The sequence below is a fragment of the Notolepis coatsorum genome (genome assembly GCF_963971535.1).
Source record: "Notolepis coatsorum genome assembly, chromosome: 18".
In the NCBI taxonomy this organism is placed as follows: Eukaryota; Metazoa; Chordata; class Actinopteri; order Aulopiformes; family Paralepididae; genus Notolepis; species Notolepis coatsorum.
In genome coordinates this window covers 1,786,686-1,812,384 of record NC_140182.1, presented here as the reverse complement: position 1 = coordinate 1,812,384, position 25,699 = coordinate 1,786,686, and the positions used below count along the sequence as shown (strand labels likewise).

Genomic DNA, 25,699 nt, shown 5'->3' with positions numbered 1-25,699 from the left:
ACACAGACGCTGAACACTGGAGCAGAGAGAACACACTTCACTAAGAGGTGAGACACAGACGCTGAACACTGGAGCAGAGAGAACACTTCACTAAGAGGTGAGACACAGACGCTGAACACTGGAGCAGAGAACACACTTCACTAAGAGGTGAGACACAGACGCTGAACACTGAGCAGAGAGAACACACTTCACTAAGAGGTGAGACACAGACGCTGAACACTGGAGCAGAGAGAACACACTTCACTAAGAGGTGAGACACAGACGCTGAACACTGGAGCAGAGAGAACACTTCACTAAGAGGTGAGACACAGACGCTGAACACTGGAGCAGAGAGAACACACTTCACTAAGAGGTGAGACACAGACGCTGAACACTGGAGCAGAGAGAACACACTTCACTAAGAGGTGAGACACAGACGCTGAACACTGGAGCAGAGAGAACACACTTCACTAAGAGGTGAGACACAGACGCTGAACACTGGAGCAGAGAGAACACACTTCACTAAGAGGTGAGACACAGACGCTGAACACTGGAGCAGAGAGAACACACTTCACTAAGAGGTGAGACACAGACGCTGAACACTGGAGCAGAGAGAACACACTTCACTAAGAGGTGAGACACAGACGCTGAACACTGGAGCAGAGAGAGAACACACTTCACTAAGAGGTGAGACACAGACGCTGAACACTGGAGCAGAGAGAACACACTTCACTAAGAGGTGAGACACAGACGCTGAACACTGGAGCAGAGAGAACACACTTCACTAAGAGGTGAGACACAGACGCTGAACACTGGAGCAGAGAGAACACACTTCACTAAGAGGTGAGACACAGACGCTGAACACTGGAGCAGAGAGAACACACTTCACTAAGAGGTGAGACACAGACGCTGAACACTGGAGCAGAGAGAACACTTCACTAAGAGGTGAGACACAGACGCTGAACACTGGAGCAGAGAGAACACACTTCACTAAGAGGTGAGACACAGACGCTGAACACTGGAGCAGAGAGAACACACTTCACTAAGAGGTGAGACACAGACGCTGAACACTGGAGCAGAGAAACACTTCACTAAGAGGTGAGACACAGACGCTGAACACTGGAGCAGAGAGAAACACTTCACTAAGAGGTGAGACACAGACGCTGAACACTGGAGCAGAGAGAGAGAACACTTCACTAAGAGGTGAGACACAGACGCTGAACACTGGAGCAGAGAGAACACACTTCACTAAGAGGTGAGACACAGACGCTGAACACTGGAGCAGAGAGAACACACTTCACTAAGAGGTGAGACACAGACGCTGAACACTGGAGCAGAGAGAACACACTTCACTAAGAGGTGAGACACAGACGCTGAACACTGGAGCAGAGAGAACACACTTCACTAAGAGGTGAGACACAGACGCTGAACACTGGAGCAGAGAGAAAACACTTCACTAAGAGGTGAGACACAGACGCTGAACACTGGAGCAGAGAGAACACACTTCACTAAGAGGTGAGACACAGACGCTGAACACTGAGCAGAGAGAACACACTTCACTAAGAGGTGAGACACAGACGCTGAACACTGGAGCAGAGAGAACACACTTCACTAAGAGGTGAGACACAGACGCTGAACACTGGAGCAGAGAGAACACACTTCACTAAGAGGTGAGACACAGACGCTGAACACTGAGCAGAGAGAACACACTTCACTAAGAGGTGAGACACAGACGCTGAACACTGGAGCAGAGAGAACACACTTCACTAAGAGGTGAGACACAGACGCTGAACACTGGAGCAGAGAGAACACACTTCACTAAGAGGTGAGACACAGACGCTGAACACTGGAGCAGAGAGAACACACTTCACTAAGAGGTGAGACACAGACGCTGAACACTGGAGCAGAGAGAACACACTTCACTAAGAGGTGAGACACAGACGCTGAACACTGGAGCAGAGAGAACACACTTCACTAAGAGGTGAGACACAGACGCTGAACACTGGAGCAGAGAGAACACACTTCACTAAGAGGTGAGACACAGACGCTGAACACTGGAGCAGAGAGAACACACTTCACTAAGAGGTGAGACACAGACGCTGAACACTGGAGCAGAGAGAACACACTTCACTAAGAGGTGAGACACAGACGCTGAACACTGGAGCAGAGAGAACACTTCACTAAGAGGTGAGACACAGACGCTGAACACTGGAGCAGAGAGAACACACTTCACTAAGAGGTGAGACACAGACGCTGAACACTGGAGCAGAGAGAACACTTCACTAAGAGGTGAGACACAGACGCTGAACACTGGAGCAGAGAGAAACACTTCACTAAGAGGTGAGACACAGACGCTGAACACTGGAGCAGAGAGAACACACTTCACTAAGAGGTGAGACACAGACGCTGAACACTGGAGCAGAGAGAACACACTTCACTAAGAGGTGAGACACAGACGCTGAACACTGGAGCAGAGAAACACACTTCACTAAGAGGTGAGACACAGACGCTGAACACTGGAGCAGAGAAACACTTCACTAAGAGGTGAGACACAGACGCTGAACACTGGAGCAGAGAGAGAACACTTCACTAAGAGGTGAGACACAGACGCTGAACACTGGAGCAGAGAGAACACACTTCACTAAGAGGTGAGACACAGACGCTGAACACTGAGCAGAGAGAACACACTTCACTAAGAGGTGAGACACAGACGCTGAACACTGGAGCAGAGAGAACACACTTCACTAAGAGGTGAGACACAGACGCTGAACACTGGAGCAGAGAGAACACACTTCACTAAGAGGTGAGACACAGACGCTGAACACTGAGCAGAGAGAACACACTTCACTAAGAGGTGAGACACAGACGCTGAACACTGGAGCAGAGAGAACACACTTCACTAAGAGGTGAGACACAGACGCTGAACACTGGAGCAGAGAGAACACACTTCACTAAGAGGTGAGACACAGACGCTGAACACTGGAGCAGAGAGAACACACTTCACTAAGAGGTGAGACACAGACGCTGAACACTGGAGCAGAGAGAACACACTTCACTAAGAGGTGAGACACAGACGCTGAACACTGGAGCAGAGAGAACACACTTCACTAAGAGGTGAGACACAGACGCTGAACACTGGAGCAGAGAGAACACTTCACTAAGAGGTGAGACACAGACGCTGAACACTGGAGCAGAGAGAACACACTTCACTAAGAGGTGAGACACAGACGCTGAACACTGAGCAGAGAGAACACTTCACTAAGAGGTGAGACACAGACGCTGAACACTGGAGCAGAGAGAACACACTTCACTAAGAGGTGAGACACAGACGCTGAACACTGGAGCAGAGAGAACACACTTCACTAAGAGGTGAGACACAGACGCTGAACACTGGAGCAGAGAGAACACTTCACTAAGAGGTGAGACACAGACGCTGAACACTGGAGCAGAGAGAACACACTTCACTAAGAGGTGAGACACAGACGCTGAACACTGGAGCAGAGAGAACACTTCACTAAGAGGTGAGACACAGACGCTGAACACTGGAGCAGAGAGAACACACTTCACTAAGAGGTGAGACACAGACGCTGAACACTGGAGCAGAGAGAACACACTTCAACCTAAGAGGTGAGACACAGACGCTGAACACTGAGCAGAGAGAACACACTTCACTAAGAGGTGAGACACAGACGCTGAACACTGAGCAGAGAGAACACACTTCACTAAGAGGTGAGACACAGACGCTGAACACTGGAGCAGAGAGAACACTTCACTAAGAGGTGAGACACAGACGCTGAACACTGGAGCAGAGAGAACACTTCACTAAGAGGTGAGACACAGACGCTGAACACTGGAGCAGAGAGAGAACACTTCACTAAGAGGTGAGACACAGACGCTGAACACTGGAGCAGAGAGAACACACTTCACTAAGAGGTGAGACACAGACGCTGAACACTGAGCAGAGAGAACACACTTCACTAAGAGGTGAGACACAGACGCTGAACACTGAGCAGAGAGAACACACTTCACTAAGAGGTGAGACACAGACGCTGAACACTGGAGCAGAGAGAACACACTTCACTAAGAGGTGAGACACAGACGCTGAACACTGGAGCAGAGAGAACACACTTCACTAAGAGGTGAGACACAGACGCTGAACACTGGAGCAGAGAGAACACTTCACTAAGAGGTGAGACACAGACGCTGAACACTGGAGCAGAGAGAGAACACTTCACTAAGAGGTGAGACACAGACGCTGAACACTGGAGCAGAGAGAACACACTTCACTAAGAGGTGAGACACAGACGCTGAACACTGGAGCAGAGAGAACACACTTCACTAAGAGGTGAGACACAGACGCTGAACACTGAGCAGAGAGAACACACTTCACTAAGAGGTGAGACACAGACGCTGAACACTGGAGCAGAGAGAACACACTTCACTAAGAGGTGAGACACAGACGCTGAACACTGCAGCAGAGAGAACACACTTCACTAAGAGGTGAGACACAGACGCTGAACACTGAGCAGAGAGAACACTTCACTAAGAGGTGAGACACAGACGCTGAACACTGGAGCAGAGAGAACACACTTCACTAAGAGGTGAGACACAGACGCTGAACACTGGAGCAGAGAGAGAACACTTCACTGAGAGGTGAGACACAGACGCTGAACACTGGAGCAGAGAGAACACACTTCACTAAGAGGTGAGACACAGACGCTGAACACTGGAGCAGAGAGAACACACTTCACTAAGAGGTGAGACACAGACGCTGAACACTGGAGCAGAGAGAACACTTCACTAAGAGGTGAGACACAGACGCTGAACACTGGAGCAGAGAGAACACACTTCACTAAGAGGTGAGACACAGACGCTGAACACTGGAGCAGAGAGAACACTTCACTAAGAGGTGAGACACAGACGCTGAACACTGGAGCAGAGAGAACACTTCACTAAGAGGTGAGACACAGACGCTGAACACTGGAGCAGAGAACACACTTCACTAAGAGGTGAGACACAGACGCTGAACACTGGAGCAGAGAGAACACTTCACTAAGAGGTGAGACACAGACGCTGAACACTGGAGCAGAGAGAACACACTTCACTAAGAGGTGAGACACAGACGCTGAACACTGGAGCAGAGAGAAACACTTCACTAAGAGGTGAGACACAGACGCTGAACACTGAGCAGAGAGAACACACTTCACTAAGAGGTGAGACACAGACGCTGAACACTGGAGCAGAGAACACACTTCACTAAGAGGTGAGACACAGACGCTGAACACTGGAGCAGAGAGAACACACTTCACTAAGAGGTGAGACACAGACGCTGAACACTGGAGCAGAGAGAACACTTCACTAAGAGGTGAGACACAGACGCTGAACACTGGAGCAGAGAGAACACACTTCACTAAGAGGTGAGACACAGACGCTGAACACTGGAGCAGAGAGAACACACTTCACTAAGAGGTGAGACACAGACGCTGAACACTGGAGCAGAGAGAACACACTTCACTAAGAGGTGAGACACAGACGCTGAACACTGAGCAGAGAGAACACACTTCACTAAGAGGTGAGACACAGACGCTGAACACTGGAGCAGAGAGAACACACTTCACTAAGAGGTGAGACACAGACGCTGAACACTGGAGCAGAGAGAACACACTTCACTAAGAGGTGAGACACAGACGCTGAACACTGGAGCAGAGAGAACACTTCACTAAGAGGTGAGACACAGACGCTGAACACTGGAGCAGAGAGAACACTTCACTAAGAGGTGAGACACAGACGCTGAACACTGGAGCAGAGAGAACACTTCACTAAGAGGTGAGACACAGACGCTGAACACTGGAGCAGAGAGAACACTTCACTAAGAGGTGAGACACAGACGCTGAACACTGGAGCAGAGAGAACACACTTCACTAAGAGGTGAGACACAGACGCTGAACACTGGAGCAGAGAGAACACACTTCACTAAGAGGTGAGACACAGACGCTGAACACTGGAGCAGAGAGAACACACTTCACTAAGAGGTGAGACACAGACGCTGAACACTGAGCAGAGAGAACACACTTCACTAAGAGGTGAGACACAGACGCTGAACACTGGAGCAGAGAGAACACACTTCACTAAGAGGTGAGACACAGACGCTGAACACTGAGCAGAGAGAACACACTTCACTAAGAGGTGAGACACAGACGCTGAACACTGGAGCAGAGAGAACACACTTCACTAAGAGGTGAGACACAGACGCTGAACACTGGAGCAGAGAGAACACACTTCACTGAGAGGTGAGACACAGACGCTGAACACTGGAGCAGAGAGAACACACTTCACTAAGAGGTGAGACACAGACGCTGAACACTGGAGCAGAGAGAACACACTTCACTAAGAGGTGAGACACAGACGCTGAACACTGGAGCAGAGAGAACACACTTCACTAAGAGGTGAGACACAGACGCTGAACACTGGAGCAGAGAGAACACTTCACTAAGAGGTGAGACACAGACGCTGAACACTGAGCAGAGAGAACACACTTCACTAAGAGGTGAGACACAGACGCTGAACACTGGAGCAGAGAGAGAACACTTCACTAAGAGGTGAGACACAGACGCTGAACACTGGAGCAGAGAGAACACACTTCACTAAGAGGTGAGACACAGACGCTGAACACTGGAGCAGAGAGAACACACTTCACTAAGAGGTGAGACACAGACGCTGAACACTGGAGCAGAGAGAACACACTTCACTAAGAGGTGAGACACAGACGCTGAACACTGGAGCAGAGAGAACACACTTCACTGAGAGGTGAGACACAGACGCTGAACACTGGAGCAGAGAAAACACACTTCACTAAGAGGTGAGACACAGACGCTGAACACTGGAGCAGAGAGAACACACTTCACTAAGAGGTGAGACACAGACGCTGAACACTGGAGCAGAGAGAACACACTTCACTAAGAGGTGAGACACAGACGCTGAACACTGGAGCAGAGAGAACACACTTCACTAAGAGGTGAGACACAGACGCTGAACACTGGAGCAGAGAGAACACACTTCACTAAGAGGTGAGACACAGACGCTGAACACTGAGCAGAGAGAACACACTTCACTAAGAGGTGAGACACAGAGGCTGAACACTGGAGCAGAGAGAACACACTTCACTAAGAGGTGAGACACAGACGCTGAACACTGGAGCAGAGAGAACACACTTCACTAAGAGGTGAGACACAGACGCTGAACACTGGAGCAGAGAGAACACACTTCACTAAGAGGTGAGACACAGACGCTGAACACTGGAGCAGAGAGAACACACTTCACTAAGAGGTGAGACACAGACGCTGAACACTGGAGCAGAGAGAACACACTTCACTAAGAGGTGAGACACAGACGCTGAACACTGGAGCAGAGAGAACACTTCACTAAGAGGTGAGACACAGACGCTGAACACTGGAGCAGAGAGAACACACTTCACTAAGAGGTGAGACACAGACGCTGAACACTGGAGCAGAGAGAACACTTCACTAAGAGGTGAGACACAGACGCTGAACACTGGAGCAGAGAGAACACTTCACTAAGAGGTGAGACACAGACGCTGAACACTGGAGCAGAGAGAACACACTTCACTAAGAGGTGAGACACAGACGCTGAACACTGGAGCAGAGAGAACACACTTCACTAAGAGGTGAGACACAGACGCTGAACACTGGAGCAGAGAAAACACTTCACTAAGAGGTGAGACACAGACGCTGAACACTGGAGCAGAGAAAACACTTCACTAAGAGGTGAGACACAGACGCTGAACACTGGAGCAGAGAGAGAACACTTCACTAAGAGGTGAGACACAGACGCTGAACACTGGAGCAGAGAGAACACACTTCACTAAGAGGTGAGACACAGACGCTGAACACTGGAGCAGAGAGAACACTTCACTAAGAGGTGAGACACAGACGCTGAACACTGGAGCAGAGAGAACACACTTCACTAAGAGGTGAGACACAGACGCTGAACACTGGAGCAGAGAGAACACTTCACTAAGAGGTGAGACACAGACGCTGAACACTGGAGCAGAGAGAACACACTTCACTAAGAGGTGAGACACAGACGCTGAACACTGGAGCAGAGAGAACACTTCACTAAGAGGTGAGACACAGACGCTGAACACTGGAGCAGAGAAAACACACTTCACTAAGAGGTGAGACACAGACGCTGAACACTGGAGCAGAGAGAACACACTTCACTAAGAGGTGAGACACAGACGCTGAACACTGGAGCAGAGAGAACACTTCACTAAGAGGTGAGACACAGACGCTGAACACTGGAGCAGAGAGAACACACTTCACTAAGAGGTGAGACACAGACGCTGAACACTGGAGCAGAGAGAACACACTTCACTAAGAGGTGAGACACAGACGCTGAACACTGGAGCAGAGAGAACACACTTCACTAAGAGGTGAGACACAGACGCTGAACACTGGAGCAGAGAGAACACACTTCACTAAGAGGTGAGACACAGACGCTGAACACTGGAGCAGAGAGAACACACTTCACTAAGAGGTGAGACACAGAGGCTGAACACTGGAGCAGAGAGAACACACTTCACTAAGAGGTGAGACACAGACGCTGAACACTGGAGCAGAGAGAACACACTTCACTAAGAGGTGAGACACAGACGCTGAACACTGGAGCAGAGAAAACACTTCACTAAGAGGTGAGACACAGACGCTGAACACTGGAGCAGAGAGAACACACTTCACTAAGAGGTGAGACACAGACGCTGAACACTGGAGCAGAGAGAACACACTTCACTAAGAGGTGAGACACAGACGCTGAACACTGGAGCAGAGAGAACACACTTCACTAAGAGGTGAGACACAGACGCTGAACACTGGAGCAGAGAGAACACTTCACTGGCAGCCGACAGCTGAGGTGAGACACACGAGCGGCAGCGTCAGTCTGGGGGAACGTCACGCCTCAGTACTGTTGCAGATGAAAAAACATGTTTGATTGATTGATTGATTGAAAACTTTATTAACAGATTGCAGAATGGGTACAATACAGTACGGCTCAATACAAACAATTGCCAAAGGGATGAAGACCAGAAAAATACTTTCGTCTTGTTTACATCAGGGTCCCCCATTTTCAATTCATCAAGACATTTAACACTTTGAGCGCCACTCACGGATAATCTCGGGTTTACGATTGTGACGTTGAAAGCCACGTCACGGCTTTTCTCTGATTTTTTTTAATTTTTTTTATTAGCGATCTGAAATCATATTGCATCACGCGAGCCTACCGTTGGAGATTCAGGGGCCGCCGGCGATCAGATGTGAAAAAAGCGCCCCCTATCGTCTCCCAGATGGTAAATCACCCTTTTGGAATGGACTCAATGAAAATGGATGGGGGGAAAAAAATATTCCAGTCCACTGATGCAGCCGGGGTTACCAGAGTTCATTCTGGAGCCTCTGAGCCGCGGCGAGCATGGGTTATACTGTACACACGTTGGATCAATATACTTAACGATTTTTTCGAATGGTGATCAGGAATTGGAATATACCATTTGGATACCATCTGATGTCAGGTAAGGAATCTAAGCAGGGTTTCCGTAATCCTGTCATTACCGTTTCTTTTAACTGAAAAAAATCGGACATATTTAAATCTCTCCGGTCATACTGTCGGGTGAAAATAATAATAATAATAATAATAATAATAGTATAATAATAATAATAATAATAATAATAATAATAATAATAATAATAATAATAATAATAATAATAGTATAATAATAATAATAATAATAATAATAATAGTCGCCAAATTGGAGTCAATGAGAGAACTGAAACCTGCAGAGCTTTTATTTTTTTTACCAAAATCGCTCGTAATCACTCATTTCTGAACAGATTTTTATGAAATTTCATGAAACAGACTTCAGGCTGTTTTCCAGATCGTATCAATTTCTTTGGATATATACTTTTGGATATTGCAAATTTAGAGTTTAGATTGCAAAAAAAGTATGCAGTCCTCAAGTTCAAGTGTAAAAATGGCCACTTTTCTGGGTGCCAGTTAAGAGGTTAATAAACTCACATGTCTTTGTGTGCTCCTAGATTTCTTCATTTAGGAGTACAACAGGTTAGTGTAAAGCCCTTTAAATCTCCTGCTGTGATCAAGCTGTTGCTATAATTACATGGTTAGCATTACATCTACATTCACATAGCAGCTTTTATCCAAAGCCCTGACACCATGCAAGGTGCCAACCTGGCAGTAAGTGTCTTGCCCAAGGACACATCGACACGCTTCCAGGAGGAGCTGGAATTGAACCGGGAACCATCAGATTACCAGACGGCCGCTCTAACACTAAACCACAATGCCACCAAAGAAAGATGAGAGAGAGAGAGAGGAGGGGGAGAGAGAGCGAGAGAGGGAGAGGGGGAGAGAGAGAGAGAGAGAGAGAGAGAGAGAGGAGGGGGAGAGAGAGCGAGAGAGGAAGAGGGGGAGAGAGAGAGAGAGAGGGGGGGGGGAGAGAGAGCGAGAGAGGGAGAGGGGGAGAGAGAGAGAGAGAGAGAGGGGGAGAGAGAGAGATAGCGAGATAGAGAGCGAGAGAGCAGGATAGAGAGAGAGAGAGAGAGAGCGAGAGAGAGAGCGAGGGGAAGAGAGAGAGAGAGAGAGAGAGAGAGAGAGAGAGAGAGAGAGAGGGAGAGGGAGAGGGAGAGGGAGAGGGAGAGAGAGAGAGAGAGAGAGAGAGAGAGAGAGAGGGAGAGGGAGAGGGAGAGCGAGAGCGAGAGATAGAGAGAGGGAGGGGGAGAGAGAGATAGAGAGAGATAGAGAGGGGGAGAGAGAGCGAGAGAGAGAGAGAGGTTAGACAGGGGTGCAGTTTGAGTCCAACCCTCTTCAACATTATACATAAATGAACTGGCAAAAACACTGGAACAAACTGCAGCACCTGGCATCCCCCTAGCAGACACAGAAGTCAAATGCCTACCTTTTGCAGATGACCTGGTGCTGCTGTCTCCAACAAAAAAGGGCTACAACAGCACCTTGACCTTCTGCACAAATTCTCCTAAAATTATGATATTCCAAAAAAGGCCCAGCCTACAACAACAAAAACACAAATTCCTCCTAGACACAATTTCCCTAGAACACACAAAAAACGACACATACCTCGGCCTAAACATCAGTGCTACAGGGAACTTCAATCAAGCTGTAAACGACCTGAGAGACAAAGCAAGAAGGGCTTTTTATGCCATAAAAAGGAACATCAAGTTAGACATTCCAATCAAAATCTGGCTCAAAATATTAGACTCCGTCATAGAACCGATTTCCCTATATGGTTGTGAAGTCTGGGGCCCACTTGCAAACCAAGACTTCACCAAATGGGACAAACACCCAATTGAGACTCTGCATGCAGAATTTTGCAAATCCGCACCCAAAATAATGCATGCAGAGCAGAACTAGGAAGATACCCACTAATCATCAAAATTCAAAAGAGCATTCAAATTCCACAATCACCTAAAAGAAAGCGGCCCAGACACACTCCACAACAAAGCCCTCACCCACAGAGAGACCCTCGAGAGATGCCCACTCAGCCAGATGGTTCTGGGACTCTGCTCACAAACACAAGCAGAGCCACCAGACAGAAACCACACTGGACTAAATCAAATTATAAGAAAACAAAAAGAAAACTATCTGACACATTGGAAAGAAACAACCCAAAACCAGAGCAAATTGAAATGCTATTTGGCCCTAAACAGAGAGTACACAGTGGCAGAATACCTGAGCACTGTGACTGACCCAAAACTAAGGAGATCCTTGACTAGGTACAGACTCAGCGAGCACAGCCTAGCCATCGAGAAAGGCCGCCATAGGCAGACCTGGCTCCCAAGAGAAGACAGACTGTGCACCCACTGCACACAAGATGAGGTGGAAACCGAGCTCCACTTCTTAACAACCTGCCCACTATACCAAGACATCAGAGACATATACTTCCCACAAATTGCAATAAAGCCCATTTGATTTGAATTGAGAGAGAGAGAGAGAGAGAGAGAGAGAGAGACAGAGACAGAGACAGAGACAGAGACAGAGACAGAGACAGGGAGAGAGAGAGAGAGAGAGAGAGAGAGAGAGAGAGAGAGAGAGAGAGAGAGAGGGGATGCTTCTAATGGTTTAGCAGCCCCTTGCTCTCTAGTCTCCAGTATCAAGGTCTGATTAAACCAGTGTTCTGCAACAGGCAGCAGCACGGCTTCAGAGACACAGAGATGAAAGGATCCCGCTGAGAGATTTGTCAAGACATCTGTACACAGCTCTCTCTCTCTCTCTCTCTCTCTCTCTCTCTCTCTCTCTCTCAAAGGAATCAACATGTCGATAGAGAAACTTTGGATGGATGACCTCATTCCGTACGCTATGCGCCTATAGCTGAGGCCAGACACAAACAGGGTTGGGGAAGGTTACATTTATATTTGTATAAATGGACTAGGGCTGCACGATTTTGGGAAATAATCGAATTGCGATTTTTCTGACAGATATTGCGATTGCGATTAAATTTGCGATTTTTTTTAAGCAGCCCCACAGAGGTTTATTGTAAAATGCGGCTTGCATCTGGCCTACGTGTGGGGTCTGTTCGGGACACCGAGCCTGAACATGTTTCTTTTTACCTGGGAATCGATAGCAGTTTTTTTCTGTACTTTACTCTCCCTCTCTGAAGTCTAAACTTCACAACACACAATCTAAAACCCCTTACCTCCCTCTCCCAAACCCATCTTGTATCTCAATGGGACTTCCTGGTAAAAAAAAAAGGGCGTTTTTTTGTGTGCAATTTGCTAATTGCATCATTCCAAACCGCGATTTCGATTTAAAATCAATTAATCGTTCAGCCCTAAAATGGACTGCATTTATATATAACGGTTTTATCCAAAGCGCTTTACAATTTGTGCCTCACTCACTCCCCCAGTCACTCACACATTCCGACACCGACGGCGGAGGCGACCATGCCAGGTGCCCACCTGCTCATCGGGAGCAGTGAGGGGTTAAGTGCGTCGTGCTGGGATCACCATGCCAGGTGCCGACCTGCTCATCGGGAGCAGTGAGGGGTTAAGTGCGTCGTGCTGGGATCACCATGCCGGGTGCAGTGAGGGGTTAAGTGTGTCGAGCTGGGATCACCATGCCAGGTGCCCACCTGCTCATCGGGAGCAGTGAGGGGTTAAGTGTGTCGAGCTGGGATCACCATGCCAGGTGCCCACCTGCTCATCGGGAGCAGTGAGGGGTTAAGTCACCAGACGGCCGCTCTGTACCTCCTGGGCCTCTGGCTCATAAAACAACGAGACAAATCGACAGTCAACTTAAACATGTGCAGAAAAAATAAAGAATAAAATAAAAACAGTAAAAGGCTACCACTATCAAATGGTTAACCCTTTCACTGCGACAATACAGAGGGTTAACCCGTTCACAACCATACTACAGAAGGTTAACCTGGTAGTGAAAGGGCTAAGAGCGGTATATGTTGTATGTAATCTGGTACCCCTCCTCTTTATAGGCCTCGAGTTCAGTCGTGTCTCTTGGAATATCTTGGCTCAGAATCCAATGAACGTTCACTTTAAACGGCAAGTCCTTAGCTATTACTCACTCACTCCATGCTTAAAACTAATTAGCAATGTATGCCATGGAGTATTCTTGGTAACATTTAATTTACTTAAACTAAAGATTACTCGTCTCCAAAGGATATATGCGTCTGAACAACTTATTCCAATGTACAGCCTATATGTACATACAGATGTCACTATACATTGAATAATACTACCACAATCATCTACATCCATTATTAATCAGTGATTATAATCTCAACTAAATCTAAATGGCTTTTCCCATCAAACACATTCTTGAGCAATCAAACGAATCACTTTTTTTTTCAAAAGTATCCGATTACTGTTCTTTTACAGGCACTAATCTATTAGATCATTATTTATTTCCTGTTATTACCATAATCCCGTCACGTGACATGTCGTTATTCCCCTATTCTGGTCGCCACAGAGAACATAATGAAGAGACATGCCAGGAATATGATATTGGTATGTATGTGTGCAAATTCATACATTATGCACACATACACTCACACACGCGCTGTGACAGCAACGGCAGTAATACACGGCTCGCTCTGTGAGTACCACTCGTTTTATAACTATGATTTAAACTGTTTATTAGCAACTCCGAGCTTTCAGACCCCAGCGCGTCGCTGTGTGAAACCCTAATTGTACGCTGGGTACCTTTGAAATTCATATCCGATATATTTTTGACCCACCCAGAGCTCCTAAGGCCTAAGCAGTGCTTGGTGGTCCAAACGAGCCTGCGAGCTATTTAGCTGAGAGTGACTGCATATTAAAAAGCCAGCCCCTCGCTTGCACATCGCAGTCACGGAAGGGGCTACATCCTTCTCTAAGTAAAATAGATTAACACTATCTAACTTGTCACGTTTTACACAGAATGGACATTTAATTTCAATTACACAGACACCACAACAATCACAAGAAACAAGGCCATCCGGGGAAGCACCCAAGAATGGCACACTTGGATTTATAAAAAAACCCGGTGTTGTGCACTTTCACATTTTCATGAGATTTCTTATGTCCATCTGTAAACATGTCACGTGCAAATGTCTCATGAGTACATCATCCCCAGGTAGTGGATTTTGAGGTAAATTTGTATGATTCGGGATAGCATACACTTTTTATCAAGCTCTGGGCTGGTTGGCTTGGATCAGTGCAACATGCAGAATAATGAAAGACCCTCACCACCCCAATAACAGCCTGTTCCAGCTGCTGAGGTCAGGCAGACGCCTGCGAACCCCAGCTACTAGGACGGAGAGGCTTAGGCTCAGCTTCTTCCCCCAGGCCATCAGAGCCATGAACAATGAACATTGAGAGACACAGAACACTGAACTATCCACACACAAGCACACACAAGCACACACACGACACGCACGCTGTGCACGCTCACACACTAGCAGCCACTTTAACACGAGCGGGCACACACTCATGCCGCACACACGCACACTTATGGCCAAGAGGAAAGGCCACTTTAAATTAGAATAACAGGAACAGTGTATTGCACTACTAAAGCTACCTAGCATGTCCTATATGCTCTGTAAATACTATGTACAGATACCGAGATGTCACACCATGTTACCTGTTACCTGTTTATTGCACAATGTTTTTTTTTTATTGGATTCTATTATATGTTGTACCACTGTTTTTTTATTGGATTATATTATATGTTGTACCACTGTATTGCACATCGTCGCGGGCAAGACCACCCGCATTTCATTGTATACTTGTATGCCGTGACAATTAAAACTCTTGACTTGACTTGACTTGATCAGTGCAACATGCAGTTTTCATTTTTGATGCTGTAATCCGACCAGCACGAAATCGAAACCACAGTTTGGAGGAAGCTTGATCCCTTGTAGCTGCCTCAACTGCATGTGCTCGCTCTTCGGATACAGAAATGTCAACACCATTACAAATGGACAATACGTCAGTATAGTCCATGTGAACTGCGTGCTCGTTTCGTAATTCCGTTAACACCAGAGGAAAGTTTTCACCCATCGGCATGGGAACAAAATCATTTGAATAAGGCTCAATCAGCGACAAAATAGCAGACTTAGAGCCAGTTGTGCTAAGAGCATTGAACAATGATGCTAATTCATCACTGGTTGGATGTTGGGTTTTGTTTACTTGAACACTTTCCCAGCCACTTGGATGCGTCTAATATCACTCTAGACGGCCAGCATTTCATAACAGACTTGCATAGTTTGTGAGGCTGTTTGTAGAGCTAAATCTATACTTTATAGTATTGCTATCTGTCCATTCTCATTGTCAATCGAGACCATAAACCGTCCCTTCAAAATGGCTTAAAGAAATATTTTTTTCAGCAATACGTTCTCATTTTATAGCGTCTTGAATATAAGCATTATAAGGGATTTCGGCTGGGATATAGTCCTTCTCTATATGTTCGAGCAGCTTCCAGCTTACTCTTTTTGGGTTTAGACATATCTTAAATATAAAATGCATTGCGCAATTCATTCATTCACTCATTCAATCACCTGTTGTTTACATCAAAGTATCACGCCAAGATGGCCGCGCACCGGGGCACTGACGTCAATCGTGACGTCAGTGCAAACACTCTATACATGTCACATTCAAGTCGACCTGCATTATCCTGGTTTCTCTTTATTAATTTAAATTAATTATTTAAATCATTGTTATGTTTTCTTCCTTAACCTCTTAAGCCTATGTAGGCAAATGTTTTTCTTAACATGCGAGACGAGACTATAGGGAGGTGTAGTGGTGACGTCATTGTTGTTTCCGGCCGGTCCACCTCGCTTGAAATCGCAATGTCTTTCCCCATTGCCCATTTCTAAATTGTCTCGTTTAAAACAAATACAGCATTGTAGTGATTGTAACGGTACATAATTCACCCACGGAACTATTGTTAGGAACATTCTAGAACATTAGTGCCGCCCGAACATTCTGGAACATTTGTGATGATGTCATGGGAGACCATTCTAGAACATTAGTCCGCCCGAACATGATGATGTCATAGTAGGCATGCTGGAACGTTGGTGATGATGTCATAGTAGAACCTTCTAGAACCTCTAACATTCTTATTTAAGCAACTGCCACCGGCAGTCATTCTAGCTTTCCACTAACGTACTGTATTCTGCAGCCCATTCAGAATGGACTCTTCGCTGACGGCATCTCAGATCCGTGACAAGTTCATCGACTTCTTCCGTCGCCATGGGCACCAAATTGTCCACTCCTCTTCCACCGTCCCACTGGACGACCCCACGCTGCTGTTCGCCAATGCTGGCATGAACCAGTTCAAGCCGATCTTCCTGAAGACCATGGCCCACCCGCGTCGTGCTGCCAACACCCAGAAGTGTATCCGTGCCGGAGGGAAACACAACGACCTGGACGACGTGGGGAAAGACGTTTACCACCACACCTTCTTTGAGATGCTGGGGAACTGGTCCTTTGGAGACTACTTTAAGTATGAGGCCTGTAAGATGGCCTTGGACTTGCTGACCAAGGAGTTTGGGATTCCCATCGAGCGTCTGTACGTCACCTACTTTGGTGGTCGCCCGGCCGCCGGACTGGAACCTGACCTGGAACCTGACCTGGAGTGCAAAGAGATCTGGATGAAACTGGGGATGGACGAGTGTCGCATCCTGCCAGGCAGCATGGAGGATAACTTCTGGGAGATGGGGGACACCGGACCATGTGGTCCCTGCAGCGAGCTGCACTACGACTGCCTCGGAGACAGAGATGCTTCTCAGCTGGTCAACACGGACGACCCCAACGTCCTGGAGATCTGGAACCTTGTCTTCATTCAGTTCAACAGGGAGTCGGAGAGCGAGTTGAATCCCCTCCCTAAGGATAGATATAGTATAGATGCAGGCATGGGTTTGGAGCGTCTGGTGTCCATCATTCAGAACAAGATGTCAAACTACGACACTGACCTCTTCATGCCGTACTTCGCCGCCATTCAGAAGGGTACAGGTGCCACACCCTACACCGGTAAGGTTGGTGCTGAAGATAAAGATGGTATTGACATGGCCTACCGCGTTGTGGCAGACCATGCACGGACCATCACCATCGCCCTATCAGATGGATGCAGACCAGACAACACGGGAAGAGGTTATGTACTGAGGAGGATTCTCCGTCGTGCAGTGCATTACTCTGAGAAGCTGGGAGCTCAGAAAGGATTCTTTGCGTCTCTGGTTGACGTGGTGGTGGAGTCACTGGGTGATGTGTTCCCAGAGTTGAAGAAGTATCCAGACATGGTGAAGGGCATTATAAACAAGGAGGAGATTCAGTTCCTTAAAACACTCAGCAAGGGGCGCCGCATCCTCGACCGGAAGATACAGAGCCTGGGAGATGGCAAGACCATCCCTGGTGACACAGCATGGTTGCTGTACGACACCTACGGTTTCCCTCTGGACCTGACTGCTCCGATTGCTGAGGAGAGAGGGATGGGAGTAGACCTGGAGGCCTTTGAGGAGGTGAAGAAAGCTGCTCAGTTGAAGTCTCAGGGGAAAGGGCGGCAAGGACATGTCGGCACAGGCCACCGGTCGCAACACACACTGCCTGCTGTGACGGGAGGAGAGGCCCAGAAGGCCCAGAAGGCTGATGCTCTACGTCTGAAGAAGACGATGGATGATCTGGACCGTGCCAGCAAGGCCGATGTCCAGAAGAGAGTTTTGAAGAAGACCAAGGAGATGATTGACGGCAGTCCCAACCAACCACTGTTAGTTATGGAGATGGAGACCGGGGCCTCTGCCAAGGCTCTGAATGAGTCATTGAAGCACAGCGGACTAAGCGTCTGTCTACCACCACAGAGCCAGTGGGATCGAATCCAGCTGTGGTGCTTCCGGGTTGGCCGACCGTCCATACTGACACAATTGGCAGTGTCAGCGGGTGGGAAACCCGGCGAGGGTGGGTCCGGGTCGTTGTAAACAGCGACTCCTACAGTTCGGTCGGGGCGCCTGCACAGCAAGGGAAGGATCTGGGAGAGGTAGTGTGACTTTCCACACGTTACACTCTCGCAGTGAGAATCCGCGCTGCCAGGTGAAAAGAAGCGGTGGGCTGGGTACACATGTGTGTCGGAGGAAGCATTGTGATAGTCTCCGCCCTCCAAGACCGATGGTAGGGGGTAGAGTGCACAACGACCAGGAAGGGGATTGGGAATTGGCATAACGACTAACATTGGGAGGGGAGAAAAACTGGAAAAAGATCATACATTTTTTTTTAAATTAAATAATTTACGTCTTACGTTCCCTTGTCTTCTCCCCTGTATTTAATTCACTGTTCGACCAAAACACGACTTACCCACTTTTCCTCTTTTTTATTCGAAATTCGAAAGGTGTAATGACACAAGTAGAAAGCATTTGGATGGATGTCAGTGTTGAATTCAGCTTAAAGGAACAGGCAAACTTTTTGGGAAATTCGCTTATTTGCCATCTACCCTGGAGTTAAACAAAAAGTTGTTGACAAAAATGTGTCGTCTCTGTGCATGCATTAGGCGTCGGGATGCCCGCACCGTTAGCCTAGCTTAGCGTCATTCACTAGAAGTAGGTGTGCCAGGGTAGCCTAGTTCCCAACACTCCACTCACTACAAATACACTCAAAATACAACTCCAAAACGTTCCTGTAAACATGTTGTGACCTGTGTATTTACCACATGGAGAAATAAAAAAAAATTATCCGACACGGCTACATCATGTTTTGTTTTGGACTTGAGCTCTGTACACGGCTACAGCATGTTTTGTTTTGGACTTGAGCTCTGTACACGGCTACAGCATGTTATGTTTTGAGCTCTGTATACGGCTACAGCATGTTATGTTTTGAGCTCTGTACACGGCTACAGCATGTTATGTTTTGAGCTCTGTACACGGCTACAGCATGTTATGTTTTGAGCTCTGTACACGGCTACAGCATGTTATGTTTTGATCGGTTAGTTTTTTTTTTTTTTTTACTTTATTTTTTAGCGTTTATCGCTTTTCTGGTCAAGCATGACCGACAGAAACAGGTTGAAATGGGATGTAGAGCAGGGGAAGACATTCTGAGAAATGACGGCGGGTCCGGGAATCGAACTTGTGTCCCCCAGATCCGTGACGAGCACGGTTTTCCCCGACGCAGAAATAGCGCCGAGATATGCGGTGAGCTACGGGAGCTCCCCCGATCGGTTAGTGTTTTGACAGATTTTTTTTTAATTAAATTATAAAACTTTTTTTTTCTTTTCTTTTTTACAGCTACTGTTTTATATATACTGTTTTTTAGTAATAACTAGAAAGTAATGGTATTTATTCAACAACAGGTGATTGATTAGTATTAGTATCATTAATTGACAACTATGCTCAATGAGTTCACCCACAGAATGGTTGTTGGCACATTGGTTCCACACGGACGTTATACGTTGTTGCACTTCCTATCCAGGCTGCTCCGTTCCAGTTAGCTAGTAGTAACGTCTATGTTGTGATTTTTAATGCAAAATAAATATTCAACATTCTCTTTTGAGACTCCGCCTCAGACTCTTATCATTTGGCACTAAAAGCTAAACATTGTCACCGGTATGGCTGTCCGCAACATGTCATTAATTGCGTGCATGTGTGGGAGAGGTCGATCAGTTAGCCACGTTAGCGTGAGCTAGGTTAGCCACTAGTTAACGCGAGCTAGATGGAAAGACAAACAATGTAACGTTACTGGTGAAAAAGTGATTTACCTTGGAATACTCCTTTGCCAACTTGCTGTACTTTGCTTGCAGGTCTGCAGCTGGATTATGAATAGTCCCAACTTTAGCCAAGGTAACGTTAAGCTAAAACTAGCTCTTCAGCTAATGCTAATAACACAGAGCTCCCCGTCAGCCGTCACACTGCTCTGCCGGGACGATGGCATTTAAGAAAAGTTATAATTATTTTGTCTCGTCTTGTTTTAGTCAACAATATCAACATGCATGAAGAGAAATTTCGTCCTGGTTTTTATAAATTACATTTATATCAACGATATTTAATTAACTATTTAGTAGGGCTGACCCCTATTAGTCGATTAGTCGACTAATCGGTCGAAAGGAGCCGTAGTCGACTGCCAACCTCTTAGTTGAATAAAAAATTAAAAAAAATAAATTTTTTTTATCATTCTTTCCAAAAGAAAAGAGGCCTAGAAGCGTGGCTAGCGCTAATGGCGCGCATACCAGAGGCCAACTGCCTAAGAAAACAGGCACAGAGGCACTGAAAGAGGATTTCACCCATCTAATGAACACACAGACTAGACAAATATCAAGATGTATCCATCAGTGGACCAATTGCATGCTTTTGCACAGAGGACAAGAAGCCTTCAGTCGACTCCTTCAGACATTAAGCACCCCCCCCCCCCCACAGAGGACAAGAAGCCTTCAGTCGACTCCTTCAGACATTAAGCACCCCCCCCCCCCCACAGAGGACAAGAAGCCTTCAGTCGACTCCTTCAGACATTAAGCACCCCCCCCCCCCCCACAGAGGACAACAAGCCTTCAGTCGACTCCTTCAGACATTAAGCACCCCCCCCCCCCACAGAGGACAACAAGCCTGCAGTCGACTCCTTCAGACATTAAGCACCCCCCACAGCCCAAATGGAATGATAAAAAATAAATAAAAAAAAAACGAACATCTTTCGTCATAATTTTAGTTGACAAAATTAACACTGGCGGGTGGGAGCGTTACATGTGTCAAGAAAAGCATTGACTGAAGCAGAGAGAACTCACAGGGTGCTGCAAAACAACCGTCTCTCTACTACAGACAAGACATATTGAACAGGAGACTACAAGCGAGTGGAGCGGGCAGAGTGGAGCGGGCAGAGTGGAGCGGGCAGAGTGGACCGGGCAGAGTGGACCGGGCAGAGTGGACCGGGCAGAGTGGAGCGGGCAGAGTGGAGCGGGCAGAGTGGAGCGGGCAGAGTGGAGCAGGCAGAGTGGACCGGGCAGAGTGGACCGGGCAGAGTGGGCGGGCAGAGTGGACCGGGCAGAGTGGACTGGGCAGAGTGGAGCGGGCAGAGTGGGCGGGCAGAGTGGAGCGGGCAGAGTGGACCGGGCAGAGTGGAGCGGGCAGAGTGGAGCGGGCAGAGTGGAGCGGGCAGAGTGTAGCGGGCAGAGTGGACCGGGCAGAGTGGAGCGGGCAGAGTGGAGCGGGCAGAGTGGAGCAGGCAGAGTGGACCGGGCAGAGTGGACCGGGCAGAGTGGACCGGGCAGAGTGGAGCGGGCAGAGTGGACTGGGCAGAGTGGAGCGGGCAGAGTGGGCGGGCAGAGTGGAGCGGGCAGAGTGGAGCGGGCAGAGTGGAGCGGGCAGAGTGGACCGGGCAGAGTGGAGCGGGCAGAGTGGACCGGGCAGAGTGGAGCGGGCAGAGTGGAGCGGGCAGAGTGGACCGGGCAGAGTGGAGCGGGCAGAGTGGACCGGGCAGAGTGGACCGGGCAGAGTGGAGCGGGCAGAGTGGACTGGGCAGAGTGGACCGGGCAGAGTGGACCGGGCAGAGTTGAGCGGGCAGAGTGGAGCGGGCAGAGTGGACCGGGCAGAGTGGAGCGGGCAGAGTGGAGCGGGCAGAGTGGAGCGGGCAGAGTGGAGCGGGCAGAGTGGAGCGGGCCTGGACTCGTGACTGGTCAGGATGGAGCTGTGATACTGGTGCCACATGGAGGCACTTATGTGAGGGTACTTCATTCTAGACCACGTGACGTCAACACAGAGGAGGCCTGGCTGTAACCACCCAGACAGTGGGAGAGATCTACACAGAACACCACAGACACACAGCATGGATCCCAGTGCATTAACCCTGTCCAGGTCTAACCCAAACACCCTCATCCCCTCTGCCTGTCCAGGTCTGACCCAAACACCCTCATCCCCTCTGTCCAGGTCTGACCCAACACCCTCATCCCGTCTGCCTGTCCAGGTCTAACCCAAACACCCTCATCCCCTCTGCCTGTCCAGGTCTAACCCAAACACCCTCATCCCCTCTGTCCAGGTCTAACCCAAACACCCTCATCCCCTCTGCCTGTCCAGGTCTAACCCAAACACCCTCATCCCCTCTGTCCAGGTCTAACCCAAACACCCTCATCCCCTCTGTCCAGGTCTAACCCAAACACCCTCATCCCCTCTGTCCAGGTCTAACCCAACACCCTCATCCCCTCTGTCCAGGTCTAACCCAAACACCCTCATCCCCTCTGTCCAGGTCTAACCCAAACACCCTCATCCCCTCTGTCCAGGTCTAACCCAAACACCCTCATCCCCTCTGTCCAGGTCTAACCCCAACACCCTCATCCCCTCTGTCCAGGTCTAACCCAAACACCCTCATCCCCTCTGTCCAGGTCTAACCCAACACCCTCATCCCCTCTGTCCAGGTCTAACCCCAACACCCTCATCCCCTCTGTCCAGGTCTAACCCAACACCCTCATCCCCTCTGTCCAGGTCTAACCCAAACACCCTCATCCCCTCTGTCCAGGTCTAACCCAACACCCTCATCCCCTCTGTCCAGGTCTAACCCAAACACCCTCATCCCCTCTGTCCAGGTCTGACCCAACACCCTCATCCCCTCTGTCCAGGTCTGACCCAAACACCCTCATCCCCTCTGCCTGTCCAGGTCTTCTCTCATCAGCGTCTTCTTTATTCTGAATTATATAATGTAAAAAAAGAAACACCTTAATTGCATTGAGAAGGAGATGGTGCTTTATAGAAGGATAGATTAGCGGATCTACAGATATCAATCATTTGGATTTGAGTTACTTCTAGTCCCCCCCCCCCATGTACATTTTTTACATAGGAAAAAAATAAATATGTAACGAGAATATCTCAGACGATGCACACGGACAACAGATCACCAGTGATGGTGTCGACCGGCTGGTTCTCAAACTATGGGTCGCAACATATTTTGGCTAAATATGCACTAGTTTTATAAATGTGTATTGATAACATAGTGCTGTAATTACATTTTCTAATAAATATGCATGATCAAGTTCAACAACATGTGCTTTTATTTTGATATTCCTTAATTCCACGTTGACATTACGCGATGCGTTAAGTGTGGGGTCACCGAAAAAAATCCTAAATAAAAGTGGGGTATAAAGAAGTTTGAGAACCCCTGGGGCCTCATTTATCAACAATGCTTAGAAAGTGTTCTATTTTCGTTCTTAAGCTCAGAATTTAGAATGTCTCTACGCACAGATAAATCGTGATTTATCAACGTGTGTGCACAGGTCCTACGCACACTCTGTGTTGATAAATACCATTTGTTCTTACCGTCAATGGTCGTGCATGATTATCCATATATGGTCATGAAACACCCCCATGGAATGTAGAATAATGGACTAAGCGGACTTGAAACGTCACTGAGAGCGAGTCCTCCGTGATCAATCTTGCTGTCAGTGAAGTTTCAACTGAGGTCATCTATTCTAACCAACACATTGAAGCTAGAAAGCATTTCGTTGTGACCAATCTTATTTAGAAACATGACACACAGAATAATAGTATTTAGCGTTTTATTTTAAACAATATTTAATCGTATGATTATAGATATTTTTTGAGAATATCCAATGAAGTTGTCAAGTTCACAGACAACTCCGCTGAGGAGGAGGGAGCGTGAAGACTATCTTCGGTGCGCCAGGAGCCAAGGATGTTGACTGACCCAGTCCTGCTACAGAACCAGCACATTGACAGAAATAAATGACAAGCTGACCCGACATTAAGCTGTAATGACCGGCCAACTCTGCGCTCTACAATGCCTATTGTGCGCTCGTGAGCCCGTGGTTCTGGTCAGAGTCATTATGTGTGGATAACCCTGATCTGCATTTAAGTGATGTTTTAATTATAGATACCAATAACATTACAATTGAATTAAATACAATTAGGCCTGAATGAGTCGTGTTCCTCCCAGCCACCGGCAACGACATTATCAGCCAAAATGCGCATCACAGATTATCTGTACATTGACCGAGTGGAATCCCGTTCACATTACTGGATTTGTTTATTGATGGAGCTTTGAAAGCTACATGGGTACAGACCGTACAGTCTATTGCTCCGATGATGTTGGGTAACCTGGCGTAAAATCCTCTCTTGGCCTCCTGTTATTGATATATGGATATTGTATGTAGTTGGGGGGGGGTTGGGGAAATTACGACATCGACATCCAACACTGCGTTTTGCTCCACGTTCCAATGTGGGTCTCAAATTGCGGTACAAATCAAGGAGAATGTGTCTCGGGTAGCGAACTCTACTTAATATTATTATGTTCTCTCTCTGCAAATAGACTGCCCTATATCTGTGAAAACATCTGAGCGCACACCGCGAGAAGTATTCCTATAAAAACGCTATGAACCAGGCTGAATTCATTCGGAAATACCTATTCCAAATGCTATTTAGGGTTTGACAATAATTACACTAATGTCGCTATTTTACAATGCACTATAGTGAATTACGGGTCATACAGAACACGTCATTGTTGAAACTAATGCATGAAACTAATGAAAGCATAATGCTGTCCGTCTGCAGTCTTCATATTCTACCGCTGGGCGCCAGGTACGCATGGTCAGAGCTGTGCGTATATATACGCACAAAGTCAAGCACACGTTCAAAGTGATAAATCCCACACTTTGCTTAGAAATTATCGTACGCACGGGTTACGCACATATCTGTGCGTACGCACCATTGATAAATGTGGGCCCTGGTGTAGACAGTACAGAGGAGACTAGTTGAGGACAGCAAGACACCAGATGTTAAAGGGGAACTATCTTATAAATGACCTTTTCCAGTGTTTAGGGTTATTTTCTAGCTATGTGGACTTATAGTAATAGGATCTATGTCTCTAATTCTCGATTTGGCGCATTCTTCCAATTCTCCCCTCACAATAATGTCCCTCCCTCAAGTGAGTCATCTGAAAATTAGCCTATATGGGACGTCATATGGTGCGTAAGCGTATTTGCATAATAACACCCGCCCCCTCTAGCTGCCCGCCGAGCGAGAGCGAGAGAAGCAGAGAACTGTAAACGCTCTGCGTGTCTCCCTCTCGAGGAAGTCCACCACCGTGCTGCGCTACAGCTCATGCTCCCGAACCGAGAGAGAACTGTAACACTCTGCGTGTCTCCCTCTCCCTCTCGAGGAAGTCCACCACGTGCTGCGCTACAGCTCATGCTCCCGAACCGAGAGAGAACTGTAACACTCTGC

The 25,699-nt window shown here is 47.7% G+C and overlaps 2 protein-coding genes across 2 annotated transcripts in view; one reads left to right on the top strand and one right to left on the bottom strand.

Annotated features, from left to right (window-relative positions):
* cadps2 (Ca++-dependent secretion activator 2) overlaps positions 1-25,699 on the bottom strand; it is a gene marked incomplete at its 3' end in the record, with an annotated part of 521,480 nt that overhangs the window by 328,361 nt on the left and 167,420 nt on the right.
* On the top strand, positions 16,700-22,145 carry LOC311244768 (alanine--tRNA ligase, cytoplasmic-like; the record flags this gene model as incomplete). Its single annotated transcript, XM_084334455.1, has 2 exons — positions 16,700-18,270; positions 21,296-22,145. 2 exons carry the CDS (start codon positions 16,700-16,702, stop codon positions 22,143-22,145), a joined length of 2,421 nt encoding a protein of 806 aa, XP_084190581.1.